At 41.3% G+C, this 26,989-nt stretch overlaps 1 protein-coding gene across 6 annotated transcripts in view; it reads right to left on the bottom strand.

Moving 5' to 3' along the window:
* Nucleotides 1-1,448: 1,448 nt before the first annotated feature.
* Nucleotides 1,449-26,989, bottom strand: part of TBC1D7 (TBC1 domain family member 7) — a 42,706-nt gene continuing 17,165 nt past the window's right edge. For all 6 annotated transcript variants that reach the window (XM_033934642.1, XM_033934643.1, XM_033934640.1 and 3 more), the window contains exons 5-8: nucleotides 19,660-19,797; nucleotides 16,419-16,564; nucleotides 2,547-2,676; nucleotides 1,449-1,741 (exon numbers count right to left, since the gene is read on the bottom strand). In XM_033934642.1, coding sequence (XP_033790533.1) covers nucleotides 1,655-1,741; nucleotides 2,547-2,676; nucleotides 16,419-16,564; nucleotides 19,660-19,797 — 501 coding nt within the window. In that variant the 3' untranslated portion in view covers nucleotides 1,449-1,654. The remainder of the gene's footprint in view (nucleotides 1,742-2,546; nucleotides 2,677-16,418; nucleotides 16,565-19,659; nucleotides 19,798-26,989) is intronic.

Below are 26,989 nucleotides of genomic sequence, written 5' to 3'. Positions count from 1 at the left end.
ACTTAGTTTAAGAATTACATGTCTGTTTGGTGACAGTTGAAAATATTTTTATTCCGGAAAGCTTTAAACAACTGTAGATTTTTATTTCTGTATGTTATTTTATTATGTTGATACTGTAATTCCTTATAAAGACTAGTTCTCTTTATGTTAATGAACTGCAAGGTATCTAGCAGAATACAAGTTTTTATTATTGCACTTTATTATCTTATGCCCCTACTCTCTTTGCTGCAGCAAATACAAGATTAATTAACCCAATTTTTGGATTGAAATCAACTAGACAAAAATGCTAGAAAGGCATTTTAAAAAGTAAAATAAACATCTTACATAATATGCAAATAGATAGAATATATCTACCTCTCCTTTTGTTTCTCTCGAAGTAATTTCTCCAGTGGGGCCTGACATTGAAATAGCATTTAGGCTTTGTGAGTGGTTTCCCTTTGCCAACTCAGATGTTACTGATTGGAAAAAGAGGACCACACATAGCCTTATTCGCATAACGGTAGAAGTGATTATGGGCTCTTTTTACAAAGCTGCGCTAGTGGTTTTAGCATGCGCTAAATTGCCCCGCGCGCTAGACGCTAATGCCAGCATTGAGCTGGCATTAGTTCTAGCCATGTAGCGCGGGTTTAGCGCACGCTAAAATTCTGCATGCGCTAAAAAAGCTATCGCAGCTTTGTAAAAGGAGCCCTATATATTCCATTACTTAGAGCAGGTCCATCATAAAAACCAATGTAAAGGGGATTTATGTATTCTCTCTTCATACCACCATCCAAAAGACTACCCATCCTCTTTTTTTTTTTTTTTTTAAACAAAATGTGAATACTCTTATTCAGCAAATTGGTCAATACAGTATTTTCCTGCCATTATAGATCAAGAGCTCCTTTTACTAAGGTGCGCTAGCGTTTTTAGTGCACGCACAAGATTAGTGCACGCTATAGCGCACGCTAGCTGTAAAATTACCGCCTGCTTAAAAGGAGGCGGTAGCGGCTAGCGCACATGGCATTTTAGCGCACGCTAAGAGCGCGCTAAAACCGTTAGCACACCTTTGTAAAAGGAGCCCCAAGTCTCTTATTGTTACCTGACATTGCTATCAGTTTGGCATAAAATTGAATTAAAACAGGCGACGTGAAGCTCCTGTAACGCTGCTACACAGTGTACAATTTGTTCATCATCATAAGGTTCTCTTTTGAGTGACATTGATACCATTGGATCCCTGAGAAGGAGTGTACTTCGAAACACGGACCGTGTTGGGTCCCGTCTTCTCATTTATGAGAACCACCAGTTGGATGATCACAATTTATTTATTCCAATAAAGTTCCTGTACTTTGTACATCAACTCTGCGGTTCTCCTTTTTGCTTCTCATTGTTAGCCGACATCGCAATTTGAACGCAACAATTCCACTTTACTAAAATATCTATCTTTTTCAACACCACAAAACCACTATAAATGTCTTTTCCTCTACAATTTTATTTTTGCCAAATATACATCCAATTTATTCATCATGTCAGAAACAAACCATTGAACCATTTCACTAAGTTACAGAGGTGATATTAAATTATTTACAACTCTAAGTTTAAATAAAAATAGCCATCTTCAGCAAATGTTCCACAGTTTTTGAGACCACCACTTTGAAGTACATGGATGGGGAAGTCCTTATACTGAATGTACAGGTGTGCCACAGTGCTTGTGCCACAGAGCCACAGCTTTGCTGACAACAGCATCAGTATTCTCTTGAGGAATCTAGAGGAAAATGTAACAAGAGAATTTAACAAATCATTATCTTTTTTTTTTAATCCGAGTTGGTGAAATCTACAACTAACATTCCTTGACATCGTGCCACTTGTTGAATTGGAAAAAAAAGCACAGCCCAAACTAAGCATAACTTCTTAGCTTATTCTTTTTTTACATAAAGACTAATAGATTTGATTTTTTTTTTTTAATGTTTAACAAGTATACACTTCAGTAGTGATTTTGATATTTAGTTATAACTAGAAAACCCAAAGAACTGCCTTTACTGCCATGATGTCTTGCAGTGGAGTCAAAGAGGGTGGTGATGCTGACTTTCACTATGCGGCCTGGGTGAAGGAAGCAGCCATGATAGCAGCAGCACATCACATTCTAATAAGCAATAAAATTCCAAGAACCTAAGAGCCACAAAACAAGTAAAGGAGAGAAGAAAGAAAGTACTGTATATACTTGAATATAAGATGAGATTTTTGGGTCAAAAATATGGCCTGAAAATGGTGGTCTCATCTTATATTCGGGTCAGCACCCACCCGGCCCCTCTCCCGAACTTGTTGCAAGCCTCTGCCAGCCTGTTGTATGACCTGGTGGGCCAGGACAGAAGGGACACGTGGGATCTATTCGCAAAATAAAGGCAGGGGAGGGTCATTAGGGTGGGCAGACTGGATGGGCTGTGGCCCTTATCTGCCGTCGATTTCTATGTTTCATCTCCTGTCCTGGCCGACTGACAATTTCTATGCCTAACTTTGGATTCACAATAAGTAGAAACTCCATTCTATTATTCACAAACTGAAATACTTACATTTTCCAAAAAATCTCTCACAGCTTCTGCATTGTTTAGGGATATTATTTTCATTTTATAGGTCAGTAAAATCTCCATAGCAAGAAAAACTAAAATCTTGCAGGATCCACTTATAACTTTGTCCCATATCCTTAAGAGAGAAAAAAAAAGCCAGAATGAATGTAAAGTCACACCGAAAACCATGTTTTCAGGAGTTCTTACAATTGATGCTGTATGATTAAGAAAGCATTAACTTTATAGCCCAATAGTCAAAATGTATTGGTAGTGCTCAGGATGCCAGCCAAGGACTTCTTTTGAAATGCCAGGAATGGCTATGGGAGACCTTTGGGAGACCTTTGGATGTCACTTTAGGGTTATATAACATAACATAATAGCTAATTTCTAGACTGCATAGTTCAATGTGGTTAACAAAAAATTATGTTATGAAAAAATACAGGAATAATATAATATACAGAAATTTAATTGATCAGAAATTTAGAAAAAAGAAAAATTTAACAGTTTTCTAAAATGTTCATAAGATGTGGATCTAATTAATAATAAACAAAAATCTTTGTCATAGTAAGCTGCTTGGTAGGAAAAACAATGCCCATGATATTTCTTGCTTTTACAGCCCTTGGCTGAAGGGAACGTAAATAGGACATGAGATTTTCTACTATTATTATGCGCCACAATAACAAATCTGTTGGCAAGATATAATGGGGCAACACCAAAAGCAAATTTATAATATAAGCATTCTAATTTAAAGATCACCCGGGCCTCGACCGGAAGCCAATGCAGCTCCGGTTACGTGGTCATACTTCCTCAAACCATAAATCATTCTTACTGCTGTATTCTGAACCAGGGTCAATCTAGCCAAATTTTTCTTAGTACTTCTCAAATATACAATATTACAATAGTCCAGTATATTCAGAAGTAGTGTCTGAACTAGAATTGTGAAAGCAGAGGTATCGAAGTGGGATCTGATGGTACGTAATTTCCATAAGGTATAGTATCCCTTTTGAACCACTGCGTCAATCTGATTTTTCATGGTCAAGCATTGATCAAGAACTCCCAAGATTTTAATAACATAAGAACATATAAGAACATATAAGAACTGCCATCTCCGGATCAGACCCATGGTCCATCGAGTACGGCGATCCGCACACGCGGAGGCCCAGTCAGGTATACACCTGATGTAGTTTTAGTCACTCATATCCCTCTATGCCTCTCGTAAGGAGATGTGCATCTAATTTGCCTTTGAATCCTAGCACAGAGGATTCCTCAATAACCTCCTTTGGGAGAGCATTCCAGGCGTCCACCACTCGCTGCGTAAAGCAGAACTTCCTGACATTTGTCCTGGACTTGTCCCCCCTTAGCTTCAAACCATGTCCTCTTGTCCGTGTCGCGTTGGACAATGTAAATAATTTATTTTCCTGCTCTATTTTATCGATGCCTTTCAGCATTTTGAACGTCTCGATCATGTCCCCTCGCAGCCTCCTCTTCTCAAGGGAGAACAGTCCCAGTTTCTTGAGTCGTTCCTCATATTCCAAGTTCTCCATACCTCTTATTAGCTTCGTTGCTCGTCTCTGCACCCTCTCCAGCAGTTTTATATCCTTCTTTTAGGTTGGGAGACCAATGTTGGACACAGTATTCCAAGTGTGGTCTGACCATTGCTCTATAAAGGGGCATTATGACTTTCTCCGATCTACTCGTGATTCCTTTCTTTATCATGCCTAACATTCTGTTTGCTTTCTTTGCCGCTGCCACACATTGTGCCGACAGCTTCAGGGTCCTATCTATCAGTACACCCAGGTCCTTTTCTTGTTCGCTCTTACCCAGAGTTGCGCCTGACATTCTATACTCGTGTCCCTTATTCTTACTACCTAAATGCATTACTTTGCATTTCTCCACGTTGAACTTCATCTGCCATTGCTCTGCCCATTTCTCTAACTGATACAAGTCGCTCTGGAGTTCCTCGCTATCCTCCTGCGATCTGATTGCCCGGCATAGCTTTGTGTCGTCTGCAAACTTAATGATCTCACTGGATATTCCGTCTTCAAGGTCATGGATATAAATATTAAATAGGATCGGCCCAAGTACCGAGCCCTGGGGCACACCACTAGTCACTTTCTCCCAGTCTGAGAACTTCCCATTTATGCCCACTCTCTGCTTTCTGTTTTCCAGCCATTTGCCTATCCACCTTTGTATATCTCCCTCTATTCCATGGCTTTGTAGTTTCCTGAGAAGTCTCTCATGTGGAACTTTGTCGAATGCTTTCTGGAAGTCCAAATATATTATGTCCACCGGCATTCCACTATCAATTTGCTTGTTCACGGTCTCAAAAAATTGAAGTAAATTCGTTAAACATGATTTCCCTTTCCTGAACCCATGTTGACTGGGTTTCATCAAGTCGTGTGTATCTAGGTGCCGGACTATGCTATCCTTGATCAGTGCTTCAACCATCTTTCCAGGGACAGACGTAAGGCTCACAGGTCTGTAGTTGCCCGGTTCCCCTCTCGATCCTTTTTTGAAAATTGGCGTGACATTCGCTATCTTCCAGTCATCTGGTATCTGTCCAGTTCTGATTGTCAGATTGGCAAGTTTTTGCAATAGCTCTCCGATTTCAACCTTCAATTCCTTTAAAACTCTCGGGTGAATTCCATCCGGTCCAGGGGATTTGTCACTTTTAAGTTTGTCGATCTGGTAGTATATCTGGTCCAACTCCACTTCAACTGTGGTGAGGCTGTCTTCTATTACTCCACTAAACACTTTCACTGCTTCTGGTATTTTAGCAGTATCCTCCTCCGTAAAGACGGACGCAAAGAAGGAATTTAGTTTGTCTGCAATTTGTTTATCTTCCTTGATGTACCCTTTTCTTCCCTGGTCGTCCAGGGGTCCCACCGCCTCTTTTGCGGGTTTTTTTCCCTTTCACGTATCTAAAGAAGGGTTTGAAGTTTTTGGCCTCTTGCGCTATTTTTTCCTCATAGTCCTTTTTGGCATCCCTCACCGCCTTGTGTCATTTCTTCTGATCATCTTTATGTTTTTTCCATGCTTTGGTTGTTTTCATGTGTTTCCATTTTTTGAAAGAGTCCTTCTTTTCTTTTATGGCTTCCCTCACCTGTCTGGTAAGCCATGCCGGTTCCCTTACCTTTTGTTCTCCCCTCTTTGGAGATCCTCGGAATGTGGAGATTTTGTGCTTCTGTGATAGTATTTTTCAGTAGGGACCATGCCTGGTCTACCGTTTCAAGTTTGTCCACCTTTTTCTTGAGTCGTTGTTTCACCATGGCTCTCATGCGATCGTATTTGCCCTTTTTAAAGTTTAAGGTTTTGGTTAAGGTTTTGGCACGTTTTCTATTCCCGATGTCAAGCTTAAAGCTGATCAAATTGTGATCGCTCGTCCCCAGCGGTACCGTAACTTCTACTTCTTTTGTCGGACCCGTGAGGCCATTTAGTACCAAGTCCAGGGTGGCGTTGCCTCTTGTCGGCTCTTTTACCATTTGTTCCAGGAAGCAATCCCCTAGCGCCTCCAGGAACTTGGCCTCCTTGCTGCAGTTGGAGGTTCCTAGCTTCCAGTCTATCCTCGGGAAATTGAAGTCTCCCAATATTATTACATTGCCCGTCTTGCATTCTTATTTGATTTCTTCTATCATTTCCGAGTCAGTTTCCTCCGCCTGTCCTGGGGGACGATAGTAAAGGCCAATTTTCGTGTCTGCGCTGTTTTGGCCAGGAATCTTGATCCAGAGGGACTCTAGCTTCTCTTTCGTTTCCGTCGTAGCCACTTCAACAGATTCTACTCCTTCCTGAACATATAGGGCAATACCTCCACCTTTCTGCCCTACTCGATCTCTTCTATATAGTTTGTATCCCTGTAGTACTGTGTCCCATTTGTTTTCTTCATTCCACCATGTTTCTGTTATGCAAATGATTTCCAACTTATCATGTCTTGCTATTGTCTCTAGTTCCCCCATTTTGTTTCCTAGACTTCTAGCATTCGTATACATACATTTGAGTTCTCTTCGTGTTACCTTTTTGGACTTTCTACTTTTTACTGTCTCTACTGTTTCTTTCACGGTATCCTTAACCGCTCCAGTGTTGTCTCCCTTGTTTGCTGTACGGTCATCCCCTCCTGTGTCTGAGTTGGCCCTTCCTGCCTTGTCTTCCTTATTTGCTGTGAGGTCGTCCCCTCCTGTGTATGAGTAGTAGCCCATGGTTTCTTCATCGGGGCATCCTGTCATCCATGCCATCGACTGGTGGTCGACTGTCGGCTTTCCCCTATTTATTAGTTTAAAGCCTTCTCGATGGCCTTCTTCATGTTGCCTGCCAATACTCTTGCTCCTTCCTTGTCGAGGTGTAGTCCATCCTTTCTGTAGAACTTGCTTTTTCCCCAGAACGCCGTCCAGTTGCGCACGAAGTCAAAGCCTTCTTCTTCGCACCATCGTCTCATCCAGGTGTTGATAGCTTGCAATTCCCCTTGTCTCTTTCCATCCGCTCTTGGTACTGGGAGGATCTCGGAGAACCAAGAGCGGATGGAAAGAGACAAGGGGAATTGCAAGCTATCAACGCCTGGATGAGATGACATTGTAAGGCTTATTGTGTATGACATTGAATTGATCTTAATTATTGGTTTAAAAATGATATTTTGTGATGACACAAGGAAGAATTTTGGTTTTTCCTGGTTTAACTTCAATTTGAATTCCTGCATCCAGGATTCCATCGCATTTAACACAGACTCAATAAGTTGAGTACTGTTGGATAGCGTTTTCAGCATGGGATGACTATTGTGATATCGTTAGCATAGCTAAACAACCCCAGACCCAAGTTGCTCATCCAATGGCCTAATGAAAGATGATACACATTAAAAAGTGTAGGAGAAAGTGAGGAGCCCTATGGGACTCCATACAGGTTTTTCCAAATAGCTGAGAATGTATCCTTAAATTTAACCCGATAAAGTCTTGATTCAAGGAATCCTAAACCATAAGAGTACTTTATCATGGATTCCTAAAGAATCCAAAAGTTCCAACAGTTTGCGGTGGTCTACTAAAGCGAAAGTGCTACTCAGATCAAACTGAAGTACCAGCGCATTGCTACCCTTGCTTAGAAGGCTGTTCAAATAATCCAATAAAGTAGCTAATACTGTCTCTGTACTATAGTGGGATCTAAAACCTGATTGAGAATCGTGTAACAAAGAATGGGATTCTAGATATTTTATTAATTGAATTTGCACCATCCCATCCATGATCTTTGTGAAGAAAGGGATGGACACTATCGGTCTATAGTTTGAGGGTAGAGAAATTGATTCCTTATTGTTTTTAATAATAGGTGTAATAATTATGTTACCCTCTTCTTGGCAGAAAAATACCTTTATCTAAAGAGTCGGTAATCTTTCATTTTAAATTCCGGAGGTGCACAGGACATAAGACTAGCAGGGCAAGAGTCCAACATGCAATAAAATTTACCCCTTCTACAAAGTCACGCTAGCGACTGCTGCGCGGTAACGGCCCCGAAGCCCATAGAGATTTAAAGGGCTTCAGGGTTGTTGCAGTCCGGCTTTGTAGAAGAGGGGGTTAGAATATCTGGAAAATAATTTGGAGACAGCTGTCCAATCTGGGTTGTCAAAAGTGGACCATATAAGGTCAACTGAAACTTCATCTTCTGAATTTGCAGAATAATTTTTTATACTTCCTAGGCTTGGTGGGCATGAGGTTCGCAGACTCATGATTTTAGAACTAAAGAATGTTGCCAAGTCGTTTGAAGTCAGTACTTGTAAGATACTTGTAAATTTGTCATATCAAACACCTTATTTATCAAGTTAAACAATTTTTGGGTGTTCATGTTAGTAGTGCCAACCTGAATTGAATAGTAGGCCTTTCGTTTCTCTTTTATTTTTAATTAGTAATTTCCTTCCTCCTTTTGCCATATTTCTTTATCTGCAATTAATTTAGATTTTAACCATTTTCTTTGAAATTGTCTCACTCTCCGGGGGACAGCAGCACAGCGATGGTCATGGCGATGGGGAAAAATTAAACAGATGGCATTGGAAGGATGGGAGGGGAGGACACTAGTGCTGGTCATCGAGGGTGGGGGGAAAGTAAAAGACAAAAGCACCAGTCTTGGTGGAAGGAAAAGACAGCAGTATCAGTCATTGGGAGAGAAGAGAGAAGGACAGCAGTTAATAAATGTATTAAAATTTACAATAAGGACTTCTAGTCTTTGTAGATGGCTCACCACACTGACCCATCGGTTAATATTCAAGTCAACCTCTTTTTCCCCACTTTCTTTTTTTTGGGGGGGAGGAAAAAGGTTACCTCGGTTTGTGTTCGAGTATATATGGTAATAAGTTTTGGAACTCAATTATGTAGGTACTTGTGAAGGCCATTTAACCTCTGCTAAAATTCTATCCCTGTGCATTATCACCGACATACATTAGTCACAATTTCATAAAAGACCATTCTTGTGCATATGGGAATGTGGGAAATGATTTTATAAAATTACCTGCAATATGACATAGTAACAGCTCAAAGCAGTAAATGACAGCAAATAAAACACTGCACAACAATTTTTTGGTTAAGTCTTGATTCCTGAAAAGTTTTTGGTGATTATGACAGGTACCAACTTGGTATGCTCAAATATGGTTTTGGTTTTACTGCATCACGTAAGAACTATGAGAAATAGACATTTTTATGTTTACTGACAATAAAATATATAGTCAAGTTTACGTTTCGCACAAGCGACTAAATGAAACAGAATTAAAAGTGTTTTGCTCCCGAGTTTCTTTTATATTCAGTGTCTGGTGCATCACGTTGTAGCATCCAACAATAGTCGGCAAGCATTGACGGATTCCAATTGCCCTGGTATCGTTTCTCCATCGTAGCTATGTCTTGATGAAACCTTTCACCGTGCTCGTCACTCACAGCACCGAGATTTGCGGGGAAGAAGTCCAAGTGTGAATGGAGGAAATGAATCTTGAGTGACATATTGCACTTCATTCTCTTGTATGCTTTGAGAAGTTTGTCTACCAGCTGAATGTAGTTTGGGGCTCTGTAATTGCCCAAAAAATTGTCAACAACGTCTTTCAAGGCTTTCCAGCCAATTTTTTCCGGCCCAACTAACAGATCTTCAAATCGCTTGTCACTCATAACATGTCTGATCTGGGGGCCAACAAAAATACCCTCTTTGATCTTGGCATCAGTTATTCTTGGGAACATCTGTCTTAAATAACGAAAACCTTCCCCTTCCTTGTTCATTGCTTTCACAAAATTCTTCATGAGTCCCAGTTTAATGTGAAGAGGAGGCAAAAATATCTTTGTCGGGTCAACAAGCGATTCATGTGCTACATTTTTCTGTCCTGGAACTAACTTTTTACGGAGTGGCCAGTTCTTTCTAGAATAGTGCGACTCTCTGTCTCGGCTGTCCCATTCGCAGATGAAACAGCAGTACTTTGTATAGCCAAGCTGCAGTCCTAGTAACAGAGCAACGACTTTGAGGTCTCCACAGATATTCGAGTTATACCTGGTATACTGGACATACTTTAGTAACATTTCCATATTCTCATATGTTTCTTTCATATGTGCTGCATAGCCAACAGGTACTGAAGGATAAACGTTGCCATTGTGCAACAGAACAGCTTTCAGGCTTAACATTGACGAATCAATGAAAAGACGCCACTCTTCCGGGTTGTGATCACAACCAAAGACCGAGAACAATCCTTCAATGTCACAACAGAAACAGAGACTGTCGACTTGTGCAAAAAATTTGGTTATATCATGATGCCGGTCTCGAAACACAGAAATTTTCGTACCTGGTGATAGCAAACACCATTCCTGCAGTCTCGAACCTAGCAGCTCAGCTTTTGCTTTTGACAGACCCAAATCTCTGACCAAATCGTTCAATTCGGACTGTGTTATCAGATGTGGATCGCCTGATGAGGATGGTTCAAAATCCGGGTCAATGTCACTGTTAGAACCCTGCACTGCAGTTTCTTCATCTGGTTCTTCTAAGGTCCAATCCTCTGGTGGTTTCGGAACTGGAAGACTGTCATCATGTGGCATGGGTCTCATTGCTGAAGGCAGATTAGGATATTCAATTGACTTCTTGTTTTTGGCAGAGAAACCAGACACATTAGTCAAACAGAAATAACAGTCCGTCACATGGTCTTTCTGTTCTCGCCATATCATCGGAACAGCAAATGGCATCGTCTTTCGAGTACCTCTGAGCCAGGCTCTCAGACTAACAGCACATGTCGCACAGCAAATGTGAGGCGCCCATTGCTTGTCTTGATCACCTATTTTGCAGCCAAAATACAGATGATAGGCTTTCTTTACAAGGGCAGTCATCGAACGTCTCTGAGGCGTAAGTGTATATTCCCCACAGATATAGCAGAATGTGTCGCGGCTGTTACGACACCGACGAGACATATTGCCCGACACCAAAACGTCTATAGCATCAAGCTTACTTACTGTTATATTGCTACAGCTACTATACTTTACTATACTGATACTATATACACACACGGACTATCTATATTAACCAAATGAGCAGGATCGGTGTATGGAAGCCACCATTATAGCATGGTGAGACAGCGCAAGCTCGTTCAGACCTGCCCAGACATGCCCAGGATGTCATCTTCCATAAAACAGCTTCCAACCTGGCTAGATTTTATGCATGGACATACCCAGGCGGCACAAACCGTTGTTGATAAGACACTTATGGGAGAAAAAATTGTTTGCATCCAAATATAAGAAAAAATCACGACAAAATTGAAGATTTCTCTGAAATGGTACGTGATGGGTAATTTTTGATGTAATATTCATGATCAGCACCCAAAATTCTATAAGAAACACCCAGCAGTGTTCAGGAAGCAAAAACTTTGTTGTGCAGTGAAATCAAACAGTCCATGCAATGTGCCCAGTTATTGTCTCCATATTGTTCAGAATAGATCCCAAATGCAGACTATGATATGCAGTTCCTTGCAATATTTCTCCTTATCCAGAAAAGTCTCTCTTCCTCTTTAGCATGTCAAAATCTTGGCTAGATAAGTATAAAAATTGCTTCTTAGCGCCTTCTAGTGACCCATATTTTCCTGGTATGACCATAAACCCCTCTAATAATCTAGATAGCTTCTAGCGCTAACATTGTCACTGCTTGGCTATCCAGCCCTCTAAACATGTTGTGCTGAAGTATTCCCATGACTATATACTGAAGAAGGCAAATTCATTAAGGAAGTAGATTGTAGGAAGGACATAGGGGGGAGTGTGTGGCACAATGGTTAGAAATACAGCCTCAGTACCCTGAGGTTATGGGTTCAAATCCCACGCTGCCCCTTCTGACCCTGGGCAAGTCACTTAAACTCCACTGGGACAGATAGGGGAAAATGTTTGAGTACTTGATTGTAAACCACTTAGGCTATAAGTGGTATATAAATACTAAAAAAAATAAATAACCCTTTCTGAGTTCTTTGGGGAGGACTGGATAAAAAACCAAATACATAAATAATGCTTTTCATTCTACCGTATTTTTCACTCCATAAGACGCACCCTAGATTTAGAGGAGGAAAAGCCAACAAAAAACTTCTGAACCAAATGGTGTACTCTGTCCCACCACCCTGCCCTGTCCCCCCTCTGATGGTCTAGTGCAGGGGTAGGGAACTCCGGTCCTCGAGAGCCGTATTCCAGTCGGGTTTTCAGGATTTCCCCAATGAATATGCATTGAAAGCAGTGCATGCAAATAGATCTCATGCATATTCATTGGGGAAATCCTGAAAACCCGACTGGAATATGGCTCTCGAGGACCGGAGTTCCCTACCCCTGGTCTAGTGGTAGGACAGGGCAGGCAGGCCTAGTGGCAGGCAGGTAGGTAGCCAGGCAGGTCTAGGGGCTGATAGGCAGGCAGGCATTGGGGCGCCCAGACCACCATGATGTCTATCTTTATACCACATTTTCAACCAAAATTTCATCCAAGTCCAAAACACTCAGAACAAGACCATTTGGATTTGGTAGGGGCCAGTCCTGTAATGGACTAGCCACCCAGACATAGCAACAGAACAGTGAGTACTGCCAGCTTACATCTGATGAAGGAGGGGCCTGCCAAAATAAGAATCAAGGCATGGGATATCTTTGGGAAATCTCTTCCAAGTGAAGAGGCTCTGCTGCTATGGGATTGGGGGAGCTGCAGTGCTATAGCCTGAGGCTAGCTCTAGAGATCTTCCAAGAACCTCTCACCCAGGATTTCTAGGCCAAGAGCCTTCTGACTTCTAACCAGCTGCAGGTCGTATAGATCCTGTGCTTCACGGTCCAGGAGCCACTAAATCAGAATATGAAAAAACAGCCATTTTCCAGCCATGGCAAAGTGACCTTAGAGCAGGGGTGTCCAATGTCGGTCCTCGAGGGCTGCAGTCCAGTCGGGTTTTCAGGATTTCCCTAATGAATATGCATTGAAAGCAGTGCAAGCACATAGATCTCATGCATATTCATTGGGGAAATCCTGAAAACCCGACTGGACTGCGGCCCTCGAGGACCGACATTGGACACCCCTGCCTTAGAGTATGGGAAAGACCCACCTAAGGGGATGCAAAGGCCCCTTTTTGCTGCAGCCCTAAAGTTTCTCACCCTTTAAAATTCAGGAAATGCTCCCCATTATACTTGACACTGGGTTCTTGTCTGTATGAAAAAAGGGGTCTATTTACCAGGGATTAGGCTGCAATAGTAAAGTAACAGTAGAAACTCATCACAAAAATGCTCAAGTAAGAGTATAGCCTCTTAAAACAACTTTTTTTTGTTACAAAGTAAAAAATATTGGAGAGACCACTGGGGCCCTGTGCTTTAGGAGATCCAATGCTGCCAGGTGTCAGTGACTTGTAGCTGGAACAAGCCAACATATGTTTTTGAAAAGCAACTGGTGCGCTGCTGACACAATATCATTGGCGGTCTCGTCCACCCCCCCCCCAGCACAGTATCATTGGCAGTCTCTTCCACCACAGTATCTACCATTCCCCCCCCCCCCAGGTACCTTTTTTTAATTGCGCTTTATAGGCAGGAGCTTTCCGTGCTCCTGCCCTTCCCTCTGTAAACTGATGCCTCCTGATAGCTTCCTTCAGCTGCAGAGCGGTGCAGAAGACAGGCGTGAGCTTTTCACGGCCTGCCTGATCCTGTGCTGCTCTCTGAATAGCTTCTCATCCCGCGAGAACTGACGGAAACTATACCGAGTGCAGCGCAGGACTTGGCAGGCCGCGAAAAGCTTGCACCTGCCTTCTGCACTGCTCTGTAGCTAGGAAGTTATCAGGAAGCATCGGTTTACAGAGGGAAGGGCAGGAGCACGGAAAGCTCCTGCTGATAAAGTGCAGCGGCCGCGAAAAGCTCGTGCCTTCCTTCAGCACCGCTCTGCAGCTAAAGGAAGACATCAGGAGGCAGCAGTGTACGGAGGGAAGGGCAGGAGCACAGAAAGCGCCTGCCGATAAAGCGCAACTAAAAAAGGTACCGGAGGAGGGGGGTGTATTCGCTCCATAAGACACATCCTTATTTTCACCCACTTTGGGGGGGGGGAAGTGTATCTTATGGAGCAAAAAATACAGTAATCAGAATTGAATAATTTAGAATTTAAAAAAGGAAGGGTTTTTGCTTTTTCTTTTTTAGGATGGGGGAGGTCTAATGGTCCACAGCTTCAACTATTGTTCAAGAGAAGTTCTGGCAGGTGAATCAAAACACTTAAACCCTAATTATAATTCATGAGATGTAAAGTTAAATTTATTCTTCGTTATAAACAAATTTTCACCAAATTCATCTTAATCCGGTGATTCTTAATCCTGTCCTCAGTCCAGTTTTAAGGATATCCACTTCCTTATTTGCCTATAATGTAGGAATGAACCAGAAGAACTGAGATGTGAACCACTGACCTGAACTTTATCCACAGGCACAAAAAACAAAATTTGTTTTGAAAAGGTGATCTATTTAGGAGAAGACAAAGATTTGTGAAAGAAAGAAAGCAAGGACTCCGCTATCAATGCTAGATTACTTACAGTATCTATAGATGACTACACCAGAAGACATGCTTACATGGGGAAACAGGGTGATTAGGGAATAAACTGAAAGGAGTCAAGGATGCTTTTAATATATGACCCCCAGACATAGAATTTTTTGTCCCTAGGCTTGGCATCCTACAATTTTGTTTTATTTTTTTTACCCTTCCTTGAGTTATTTTCCCTTTAATGTATTTTTTCTTCTACAAACACAGTGTAACTTTCCCCCCCCAATCCTCATAATTCATGTATGTTAACCCAGTATGTTTTTATTTAAAGTCATTGTATTTGTCTTTCTATTATATTTGAATTGTACATCGCTTAGATATTCAATAAGTGATTTATCAAGCACTAATAAAACTTGAAACTTGGTTAGGATGCTGGATCTGCAGTTTAATGTGTGCAATGGCAAAATGCTGTATTTATAACCTAATTATCTTGGGCTGGCCCAGAAGTAGTCCTACACTTCTACTCCTGCAGAGAACTAGATTTGATTTCTAAGTCAGGACTAAGATCCTTTGGTCAGCCAGGGTTAGGAATACTGTGGAGACAGCGTTCACAATTCCTTGAAGGGGGTGGGTGGGGTGGGGATGGTTTTACCTAGACTAGAAGCCTCCATTATGCTCCTTCTAGTTCTTGCTGAGGAGGGTTGCAGTTAGGGTTACCAGATGTCCAGATTTCCCTGGACATGTTCTCCTTTTGCGGACATTTTGGGGGGTCGGACAGCTTTTCAAAACCCGGCACTTTGTCCAGGTTTTGAAAAGCCTCCTCAAATTGCGTCGGGCAGGAAGTCCGCGGATGCCATGCGATGATGTCGAGTGCAAGCGCGGACCTCCTCCCTGCCCAAGAGCAGGCAGCAGGAGGCGGGGCAGGCCTGGGAGTCCAGATTTTGCGATTGGAAAATCTGGCAACCCTAGTTGCAGTTATTGGTGCATCGAGTTGAGATGAAGTATAACTGTACTCCTCTGCGGATGGGGAAGGTGCCTCAATCACTGTGGGATGGTGCCACCTGGTGGCCAAATTTAGGGCTCATGATTGCAAGATTCCAGAAGGAATCCCTGATGCATGCTATCGCTACCGTATAATCTCTTTATAACAGACTCGCTTATAACAGAATCTCGTCTATAGCGGACGAGGTCTGCTGGTCCCGGCCATGCTTCTTTATAAACATGCAGTAAATTATCGCTTATAGTGGACTCGCATATAACAGACTTTCGGATATAATGGTCAACCAATCTGGTCCCCAGAGCCGCTTTTAGCTGTAGTTTTGTTCAGCTATAATGGACATGCAGGCTCCGCCTACAAGGCGCGTGGTGTGCTGGTGATATAGTATCAAAATGAAACCCAGAAGAAAATGACAGAGTATTTTTCTTTCTAGTACAGTACGACATAATGCTTTAGAACACCTTTTAGTGTTCTGGTTTTGCAATCATTTCGTGCCATATGAATGTTTTGCTGAGTTTTGTTCTTGATGTTGCTGATATGCTTGTGCAGTGATTGTTGTTCATTGATTGTACGTTGTTTCAAGTTGACCTAAATAAAGTTTTTAAAAAATGCAACTCTGGATATAACAGACTTTCTTTCCAGGTCCCTTGAAGTCCGTTATAACGAGATAATACTGTATTATGACCGAGATGAAGAGAGTTTAGATGGGATACAAAGTAGGGGTAAAATCCATCACATCTATCCCAGTGCTTGGGGGCTAAGGAGACATTTCATTCTCCGCTGTACCTCAGTGCTTCTATTCCTTTTCCCTCTAATAAAAAGAGCACTGCATTTCTACATATCCAAGGAGAAATAAAAAGTGTGATGACAGATAAAGTAAATAACAAATAGCACAGTTTTTAGACTTAATAAAAATGAGTATTAAAAAGAGCACTTGCCTCTGTAAGCTAGACTCAGGTAAGCATCCTGCAAAACATCTGTTGAACCAGAGATCATAAGGCAACCTGCTTAATGCAGAGCACATCTTCAGGTGGCACAGAAGTCGGCTGTCTTCAAGGTTCAAGTAGTGCTCCAACACCTTTGGCTGTGGAAGAATTGGAAGAGGAAATAAAAAAGGAAACATTCATATACAACTGACTACTCACTGCTCCAGGATTAAAAAACAATGAAATGAAATTTTGCAAGCTCAAAGTAGATTAATATCAACACTCCAAAAATGCTACTTTTATCTATTGACAAGCTGAGACTGGGCTTTTCAAACTACAGACTGCAAAAGACTTGCGTGCAATGAACACTTGCATACCACAGTCTGGACAATAACTCAGATTAAAAAAATTGATAGCCTTGGACATAGAGTGAGTAATTTCCCAAAGTATTTCTCTGAATAAGAGTAGGGCTTTACCTTCAGTAATGGGTTTACAAATTTAGTCCTGGAAGCATCCCAGCCAGTTAGGTTTTCAGGATAACCATAATGAACATTCAAGAGATAGATTTGCATGCAGTGGAAATTTGGGAATCACTGCACTAACCTATCTTGTGCATATTTTTACTCACTATAGCGAGGAGAGCAATCCTGGGGACAAGATTTTGGTCTATGTGTACATATTTTACCAGAACAAGTGTATATGCAGGTTAATTGGTACAAATGTATGCGAGCGCTTTTACTGGGCTACATTGAGATCCAGCAGCGATGTGACCGTACATCACGAAGTTTAAAGAACTATTACAACTTACAGCACTAAGCTTTTTGAAAACCTACGTTGGGTCTCCTGAAGCAGAGATCGAAATGCGGCCACGTTGGGACTCCTCAAACTAAGCTTAAAAGCTAAGTGAGCATTAATACATCTAATTAACATAGTGATGGCTTTTTTTGATAAATGAAGAGAAGATTATCACTATCAATATACTTGAAGGATTACAAGAATTTTGAAATTTATACAAATTGTTCTTTGTGTCTTACAGCGTGATCATTGATTTATGAAGTTGCAATGACTGGAAAGTGAACTCTTATTGTAGGGAAGTTTAGCAGCCTTCCCTTCAGAGTTTCATGTCTCTGAGCATTTTATATATTTAATTGATCACTCTCTGTAGACAGTTTCTTCTATCGAAGTCAGCTTTTTGTTGTATTTAAATTCCTTTCTGACTTCCTTTTTTTGACAATTGATATCCCTGATTTTTCTATAAGAACACTTCAAAGATGGCAGCTGCCGACGTGCATTCCAAGGAAGGCAAAGCGGAGCCCACGAAAATCTCCTCCTACATGCCTGCCATTCCTCCCACATAGCTGGGATAGAAACCATGGTGTGGATCACATCAGCCGATGAAGCGCAACTACACAACACACAGCCGCCCGAAGTCGATCTCCTACTCGCACATCGGGAGCACATTTTCAATGACTGAGCTAGGACAGCCATAAACACATTAGGATAAAACTTGTATTGAAACATTTTGAACTGTAACTATGGCAAATTCAACCTGTAAACTGTATATTATGTATACTGGTATTAGATCCTAGTATGTATTGTGGCAGTGGCGGCAAAAAGGGCAAACAGAATGTTAGGAATGATTAAGAAGGGGATCACAAACAGATTGGAGAAGGTTATCATGCTGCTATACCGGGCCACGGTACACCCCAACCTAGAATACTGCATCCAGCGCTGGTCGCTGTACATGAAGAAGGACAAAATACTACTCGAAAGAGTTCAAAGAAGAGCGACTAAAATGGTTAAGAGGCTGAAGGAGTTGCCATACAGTGAGAGATTAGAGAAACTGGGCCTCTTCTCTCTTGAAAAGAGGAGACAGAAGGGACATGATCGAAATATTCAAGATAATGAAGGGAATAGACTTAGTAGATAAAGACAGGTTGTTCACCCTCTCCAAGGTAGAGAGAACGAGAGGGCACTCTCTAAAGTTAAAAGAGGATAGATTCCGTACAAACATAAGGAAGTTCTTCTTCACCCAGAGATTGGTAGAAATCTGGAACGCTCTTCCAGAGGCTGTTATAGGGGAAAACACCCTCCAGGGATTCAAGACAAAGTTAGACAAGTTCCTGCTGAACCAGGTAAGGCTAGACTCAGTTAGGGCACTGGTTTTTGACCTAAGAGCCGCCGTGGGAGCGGACTGCTGGGTATGATGGACCACTGGTCTGACCCAGCAGCAGCAATTCTTATGTTAGGATAAAAATCTTGTATGAAAAACTTGTACCGTAACTATAGTAAATTGTAACCTGTTAATTGTATATTATATATGCTAACCTGTAACCCGTTCTGAGCTCCTTGGGGAAAACAAATTAAATAAAACACATTTTATGACCCCTTTGAATGTAAAATCACCTTGAACCTTTTTGGTATAGTGCAATTAATAAATTGTGGATTAGATTAGATGCAGTAGAGCTCTCAGTGAAGTACAGGAGGGTCAGAGAAAAAATCTGGAGTGGATTCCTTCTGCAAATGGCTTGCAGCCATTTGGGATAACCCACTTGTCTTGAATATCTCACCTATTGTACTGGAAAATAGTTATCCAGTGGATGGTGGGGGGAAGGACATAATTTGAGCCATCGTCTTTCCATTCCTCATCAACTTCCTTTTTAGCTCCCTGTGACAGTACAACAGAATAACACTTCTTTTCTCCAACCCTGCTGCAAGTTGTTCCATGGTCTTGCAGCCTTACTATTTCACAGACTACTGCCATCTACCTTCCTGCACATTGGCTGCACTACAAATCCCGAGTATCCCTTATATCTAATTTCCTATTCATCGAGGCAAACAGCAAGAATTTAAGAGCAAATGGGATGCCCATGTGGGATCCCTTAGAGCACAGGTGTCAAAGTCGGTCCTCGAGGGCCGCAATCCAGTCAGGTTTTCAGGATTTCCCCAATGAATATGCATGAGATCTATTAGCATACAATGAAAGCAGTGCTTGCAAATAGATCTCATGCATATTCATTGGGGAAATCCTGAAAACCCGACTGGATTGCGCCCCTCTAGGAGGGACTTTGACATCCCTGCCTTAGAGGGTTAAGCCAAGGGAACCTGTCACCAGGAGTGGGATCCCTAGGATAGTAGACTTGGGGATGGGTCAGTGAAGTGGGCAGACCTGATGGGCTATGGCCCTTATCTGCCGTCATCTTCTATGTTTCTACCCAACACCTTACCACATAGTACTATAGGGATGTCTTACCAGCTGTGGCAGCGAATCCCTGTATTTGGTATTCAGCAGGCGCACAAAACTCCTACTAAGCCAATAGCAGTCCACATCATTGTCCACCATTTCCTCCATAGCTTTAGTAATGGCCAAAAATGCTTCATCTTCTGGATCCTGCGATACAAGACAAAAAAGCTGCCATTTATACAATTGCATGAGGAACTATTAACCTTTTAAATCGTCATTTCTGATCAAATATGAAGGGACACATATCATGAACCTTGGTAATTTTCCTTAGGCATATGTTGTTTAAGGCTGTAAAGCCAGGCCCTGTTTGTCTTTCCTTCTTTGAAAATACTACAAGGACATGTATGTTTGAACAGAGATGTTGTGAAGTGAATTCAATTGTTTTGTTAAGCCTATTTACAGACAGATTTAGATTAGAAGCTCTGCTGGTCAAGGCTTTTTCTGACCCTTTGGACTCCAGCCAGAGATAGAGGAAAATGCTGATGTCTTTAAAGTTTCATGTGACCTGTGTCCATATATGGTTTGTGTTTACGTCACATGCTGACAACACTGATTCATGTAAAAGATATAAAAAGATGTGAAGCTCATAATAAAATTTGGATATGTTTGGAGATCATTTCTGGCCTCTACAATATGTCCCCAGATGCATCTGACTTCCAAATGGCAGAGAAAGAATGGGGCAGGAATTGGGACTTAATCCTTTTCAGTTGGGGGCTCGTCCGGGATGGGCAGATGATATCACCAGTATTTTGTGAGTATTTCTGAATTTTTTCTGTTCTTTAATACTCACTAGGTAGTGGTGACCTGAACCCACCCTTTATTTTAAGTTCAAGCTTTGGGTTCTATTATGGAGTTTTTTGGGAAAAATCTCGGGGTACTTTCGGTAAGCGCCCCTCGTGAATATAAGCAGCTGCCATTCTTTCGGGAAGAATGAAATTATTTATAGAACCCCCCTGCCCACTCTGTCATTTGTAAGGTTAAAACTTTTATAGAGTATAAGATTTTATTGTCTCTTATTACTGTACCTCGCTTATAAGGTAAGATAAGCGAATATTTTTGCATTGTTATATTGGTTTTGTAATGAGTCATAAGGTACTTAGGATACTCCTAGACAAATGAGACTTGTACGGCTGTGTGTGTATGACATTTTTCCTTCAACTCCACCAATGTTTAATACTGAGGTAGGATGTGCTGTTATGTGGAATGAATTGAAAGCGCTGTTTGAATCAGTCTAAGATCTTTCCCTTGTAGTTTGTACACAAGCACAATTTCTTGTCTTCCTTTTGATCCTGACTAATTTTGTGCGTTTCTTCTACGGCTGCTTCCTTTGTGTTCTGTGCTGGATCATAAAAAAAAAAAAAGAAACAAGAAAAAATTCCGTTTTAGAGGCTTTCTTTCTTGTGCAGAGCAAAGCTAATCTGTTCTTTGCTTTCATTATCAGGGTCTGTGCATGAATGCTTTTGCCCCTTCCCCCAGACTTCTCAGTTTGGGCTTACACTGACCCCCCTATAGTGTTTCTTTGAAGTTACTCATTCTGCTTATCACTTATCTTTTCTCCAGCATTATCAAAACCACCATCTCTTCTTACAATACGCCCATCGCTCTTGTTGTCAAAGCTGATGGCATTCCCCGTTTCGTCCTAGATTTTAGGGCTGTTTTCTTATGTTTCTTCCTCTCCCCCATTCCACTGGCAGCCAATGTTTTTTTTCTGTCATTGTCCTAAAGAATGTTTTATTTTTGTCCCTGTTGGTGAGGCTTTTCAGCTTTTTTTTTGCCTTCACCTTTAAGCAACAGTATACCTAGTGTGGAATGCCCCAGGGCTATGTTGACTTCATTGTCCTTCGGGCTATTCTACAGTCATGCACTGCCCCTCATGGTCCTATCCTTATTTTGTACATCTTTTTGTGTTCCATAATTCAGGAGACCTGTCAGTCTGATAGTTTGCACCTTTTATAATGGTTGTCTGTAAATCTGAAGTGAAATACCTGGGTTTTGTCCTGTCTCATGGTCAGAGGAAAATCTGCACTTTCCGCACTGCTGCTGTTCTGGGTCTGCCCCGCCCAGCTACCAAGAAAGACATGCTTACTTTTCTTGATATGATTGGTCACTGCCGCCAATGGATCTCTGCTTGTTCCTTCTATGACCAGATTTTGAGACAGACCCTGGTTTCTGAAATGACTGCTCTTATCAGATGGACTCATAAAATGTGCTTTGGTTTCTAGCTCAGGTTTGGGTTTTCCTGCTTATGCCCACATGTTTTATCTCTTTGTTTGGGACCATTGTAACACCATGAAGGGAGAACATGGCGGTAAGTTACGCTCTGTTGCCTTTTTTTTTATAGTCACTCCTGTTCAAGTTCCCTGGCTGCATGTGCTATGGTGGTAGAGATGGTTACTCCTCTGACCCTTGGTCACCCCACTACCCTTCACACTCTTCACGATGTACAAGCCCTTCTTTTAAATGGGCTCCTGGGTCTCACGGGTGAACAGGATTCTCTTCTTCTTTTTTTTTTTTCACAGCTTCAGTCCTTTGTTACCCCCCCTCTGAACTTGATGCCTGGCGTTTGGCAGGTGCCCAAAGCCGCCCTTTTGGACGGACTTTGGTGCAAAGAGGGGAAACCCTGGATACCAGCTGCTAGCTCTCCCTTATTCATTGCCCAATATCATGGTATTGGTTATCGTAGTGCTCGCTCGACATTTTAACTTCTTGCTAGTGATATTTTCATTCTTGACCTTTTGCTCCTTGATACAGATATATATAGCTCGATAATTACAGCTGGCACAGTTGTGAATTGAAAATAAATTGGAAAATACAATTCCTTTCTATTGTTTTAGCTGAAATTAGGATGTTGCTAATTTAGAATGTTTTGTCCGGATTTATACATAGCCATCCCAGATCAGTTTTGGCACAGATATTTCTAATGTTTTCCACGGATCCTCTTTATCACTGCAGAGATAGAGACGCTCCAAAGAGACATTAGCTTTATGCCTTTTTCCAAATATGAGATGGTTATGATATACATTATTTGTAGTTTTGGTTTTTTTATATCAATGTGTTTATTTGCAGAGTTAAATTCAGCCCTGCACATTTGACAGATGGAGTAATAGCTCCACGCTTAAAACTTTGTTTTGTCTGTGTCATGTCTACTTGTTTTAGTTTAGTGGGTACCCCAGGATACATAATATTGGCCATTTCTAGAGCTCTTTTTCCACTTCTTACTAGCCTAACTGCGCAATGTTCTTTTACTTATAGCTTTTATATTCTGAATATAGTTTAGTTAAGGGTTATATGTTTAAGAAAAAGTTTTACTTTATACAGCGTTTATTTCGTGGTGTTCCCTACATATGATCCATTCAGTATACATTTCTGAATACATTCAGTACATCAGTATGGTCTCTCTGAAGTGCATAATAAGTTATATGCAGCACGATAAAAACATATCCTTTTGGATTGTTCAATTAAGAACCTTAAGTAACTGAATATTGTCTCTCTTTTGCCATAGCTATGCTAAGTAAATGACTTGGTATTGTTATATGTTGCCACATTCAGTACAGGCAACATGGTTTCTCTTGTTTTCTATCTCTTATTTGGATTACATTGGAGTACAGCTGCTGAATGATATTTGGAATGCTTTTCAAGCATCTCTTTTCAAGTATCTCTTTCTGTATGCACAGACATCTGGCTGCTCTCCCTTTGAGATTCTCACGGGATGACCTTTCTCCGCCCCATGGGTAGATTTTCCCTTGATACAGGAGAAATACGTCCAAAACCTAATTGAAATATTAGGGCTTGTTCAAAGAAACATGTCTTGCACTTCTCCTTTCTCTCCACAGATTCCTACCCATTTTTTCCAGCCTGGTGATTGTCCAGAAGCTTTCCAAGGATCGGAAGCAGACGGATTTCCCCTTTGGCCTTCCCACTACTCTGATCGCTGTGACCAGGCCCGCTGCACTCACTGAGGAGTTTCCTGTTTGGATCCATGCAAGTCGCTTGAAGAGGGTTAACCTAAAACCCCAGAAGCAAGTCTTCCCTGCGCAGATTTCACCTCCTCCAGTGGAACAACATGATGATCTCATTGCAGCATTCTACCAACTTTATCATTCTCTTACTGGCACCGCTGCTGCTAGTTTTTCTCCCTGTATGGATCATTTCTAACTGGGTCTACAGGGATGATGTGTTCTGGGTCCACGACACTTTCTGCCCATACCCATCTGTAAATGACACTTCTGCTGTAAACAGCACCCCCGGCATCTCTTTGCGAACACACATTAAGCTGGACTACTCCCTCGCAAAGGCTGTCCTTCAATTGGAATCCAGAAAGACAGACAGTATACTACCTTATGGTATAATTCCAGCAGTGTGCAAGTTTCCACCTTCCCCTTTGAGTATTGGGACATTGTGGACTGTTCATCAATTGATATCCCAAGGCTGTGCCATTAGTCCTCAGAGATTCCTAAAACTAAGGACATATATATATATATATATATGTTACTGACTCACGTTGGGGGATAAGTGTACATTCTGGGGAGCGGTAGGGTGGAATATTGATACTGACTGGGCTTATAAACTAGAAAATACTCTGAAAAACAGTGAACCAAAATGGTAAATCATTGCTTACTTGTATGACCCTTCATAAGGTTGGACACTGTTATAGGAAAAGTGTTCCTGCACAAATTATTAAGCTTTCTCTTACTATTGACAACTCTAGACCTACTGATGAAGGTATGTACATTATGGACATGTGGTTTAAGGGTGGGTCAAGCTATCCGACCCATCAGTTTTCTTACGGGATCTATCTATCTCCACTCATCCTCTCCCGCCATTTTGTGGGGGCCCCCCAAAAAAATACAAACCCACTGGCCCCTACATTCAATAAACTTACTGACATGATGGCTATTGCCAATCCCACTTTTGAAGATATTGTGGCTGTTGAGGTAGGGTTTTCAGAACGTAACCTTTGGTTAGAATGGATGAAATTCACTGCTGATCAACATAATAAGAGTAATTGTTACATATGTGCTCAAGCTAGACCCCATCTAGGAACCGTACCTCTGGACCTCCCTCCTGGTATCCAACCATGCCTTTTTGGGTTATTTACCAATATCTCCTCTAATTTTACCTATCCCCTTTGTGCACTGTGGTGTTCTAAATACCCTTTGTTGCCAGAACAGCAAAAGCTTGATATTGCCGTTACCATCTATAAGGGTAATTACACGTCATGTTTCTAATCTGACACAGGGTAGTTTTGTAGGTAATTTACCCCCAGGTTATTGTTCTGTCTTGGCTCAGAGGTATGCCCCATTGTTGCTGCATCAGATTTGATATTTACTGGCTTTATGGAGACTTTTGGCTCCGTGTTAAGCTACCCAGCCAGTGGATAGGCCAGTGCACTTTAGTTAAGGTTACCATGCTCCTGCATATTCTTTCTGAAAGGCATCCTTCCTATTCACATGGTTTTTCCTTTTATTTGTCTTGATATAAATTTGATCCACATGTATACATAGATGCTATAGGGGTCCCAGATGAATTTAAGGCCCGAGCTCAGGTTAAGGCTGGGTTTGAGTTCCTTATTCCCTTTATTACTATTAATAAGAATGTTGATCGGATTAGTTAAAATTATTATAATCAGCAACGCTTTGTGAACTATTCTAGGGACACCTTGCAAGAGGTATTACTTATCAATTAGGCTCCACTTCTCAGATGGTTTTCAAAATTGTATGGCCCTAGATATGATTCTAGCTAAGAATTCTTTAAAATTCTTCCCCGTATTTTATGCTGTTGTACTTTTCTTTCTGACAATATAGGTCCTACTATGGACATTCAGAAATTAGCAGACCTCTTTGCTGAGCTCAAATGTAACTCTGATTTATCTAATTCTTGGGATCAGCACTTTAGTTGAATGCAGGGTTGGGTAAAAGATCTTTTTATTGTTATAATCTCTATTATTATCTGCACTCTTGTCTTGACTGCTCATGTACTGTGTTATTCGTATTACAGCTCCTAAAAAACCCCTCCTTGAGAGACATATCTAGAGTATCACTCCCTTCCAGCTCATACTGTGTATTTATGACGTCATTTTCATGACGTAAGAGGGGATTGAAGGGATACATATCATGAACCTTGGTAATTTTCCTTAGGCATATGTTGTTTAAGGCTGTAAAGCCAGGCCCTGTTTGTCTTTCCTTCTTTGAAAATACTACAAGGACATGTATGTTTGAACAGAGATGTTGTGAAGTGAATTCAATTGTTTTGTTAAGTTGTATTTACAGACAGATTTAGATTAGAAGCTCTGCTGGTCAAGGCTTTTTCTGACCCTTTGGACTCCAGCCAGAGATAGAGGAAAATGCTGATGTCTTTAAAGTTTCATGTGACCTGTGTCCATATATGGTTTGTGTTTACGTCACATGCTGACACCACTGATTCATGTAAAAGATATAAAAAGATGTGAAGCTCATAATAAAATTTGGATATGTTTGGAGATCATTTCTGGCCTCTACAATATGTCCCCAGATGCATCTGACTTCCAAATGGCAGAGAAAGAATGGGGCAGGAATTGGGACCTAATCCTTTTCAAAATACATGCAAGCCACTTCATGATAAAGGATTTGTTACAAAGCTGAAGGAAAATCTTTGCTGAATCTGTGAAAAAACTTACAGCACTACATATGTCTAGTAGCACAACAGAAATAAGCAGTGGTAGGAATAAGAATAGTGCTCCTGCTGCAATGTCAACAAAATGGTCAACTGATATTTCTTTGAGGATGAAATATAGTTTATCCATTAAGTTCCTAGATTAATTTATTTACTGGACAAAAATAGGAAATAGGATTTAGTCAACCTAAGCCTCCCTTCTTTTTTTTAAACTCAACTCCATTCTAAATAAGGGCAAGACATCTAACTTAGCTAGACAAAGATAGAATGATTTTCAGCTGAACAACCACCTAAATCTAGCCAGCAAGAACTAGGGAACTCTACCTAAAACTTAACTGGCTTGCATGGAGAATCCATGCAAGACAGCCAATTTCTCTCCAACCCACCCTGATAAAATGTAAAATATGGGGTTATGCCACCCCCTCCCACCAAAGGTACAGTTTCAACAGCCCCATCCCTGCTACCCTGCACCTCCTATCATACAGTAAAAGCAGGCAAGAAGACAAAGAGCTCTCCATAATCCTCTTTCCCACCTTCTTAAAGGTAAAAATGGTAAGAAAGAGACCAGCCCCCCCCCATCCTGACTTGGTATCCACCATTGCTCTAACAGTGATTTATCTACTCCTGTCAAAATTCTGTGCAAAAAAAAATCAAAATTCAGCAAACGGAATTAGTAAATTCTGCAAGT

Source organism: Geotrypetes seraphini, chromosome 2 (genome assembly GCF_902459505.1).
Source record: "Geotrypetes seraphini chromosome 2, aGeoSer1.1, whole genome shotgun sequence".
In the NCBI taxonomy this organism is placed as follows: Eukaryota; Metazoa; Chordata; class Amphibia; order Gymnophiona; family Dermophiidae; genus Geotrypetes; species Geotrypetes seraphini.
The sequence above is the reverse complement of the archived record's forward strand: the minus strand, read 5'-3'. Positions and strand labels throughout refer to the sequence as shown.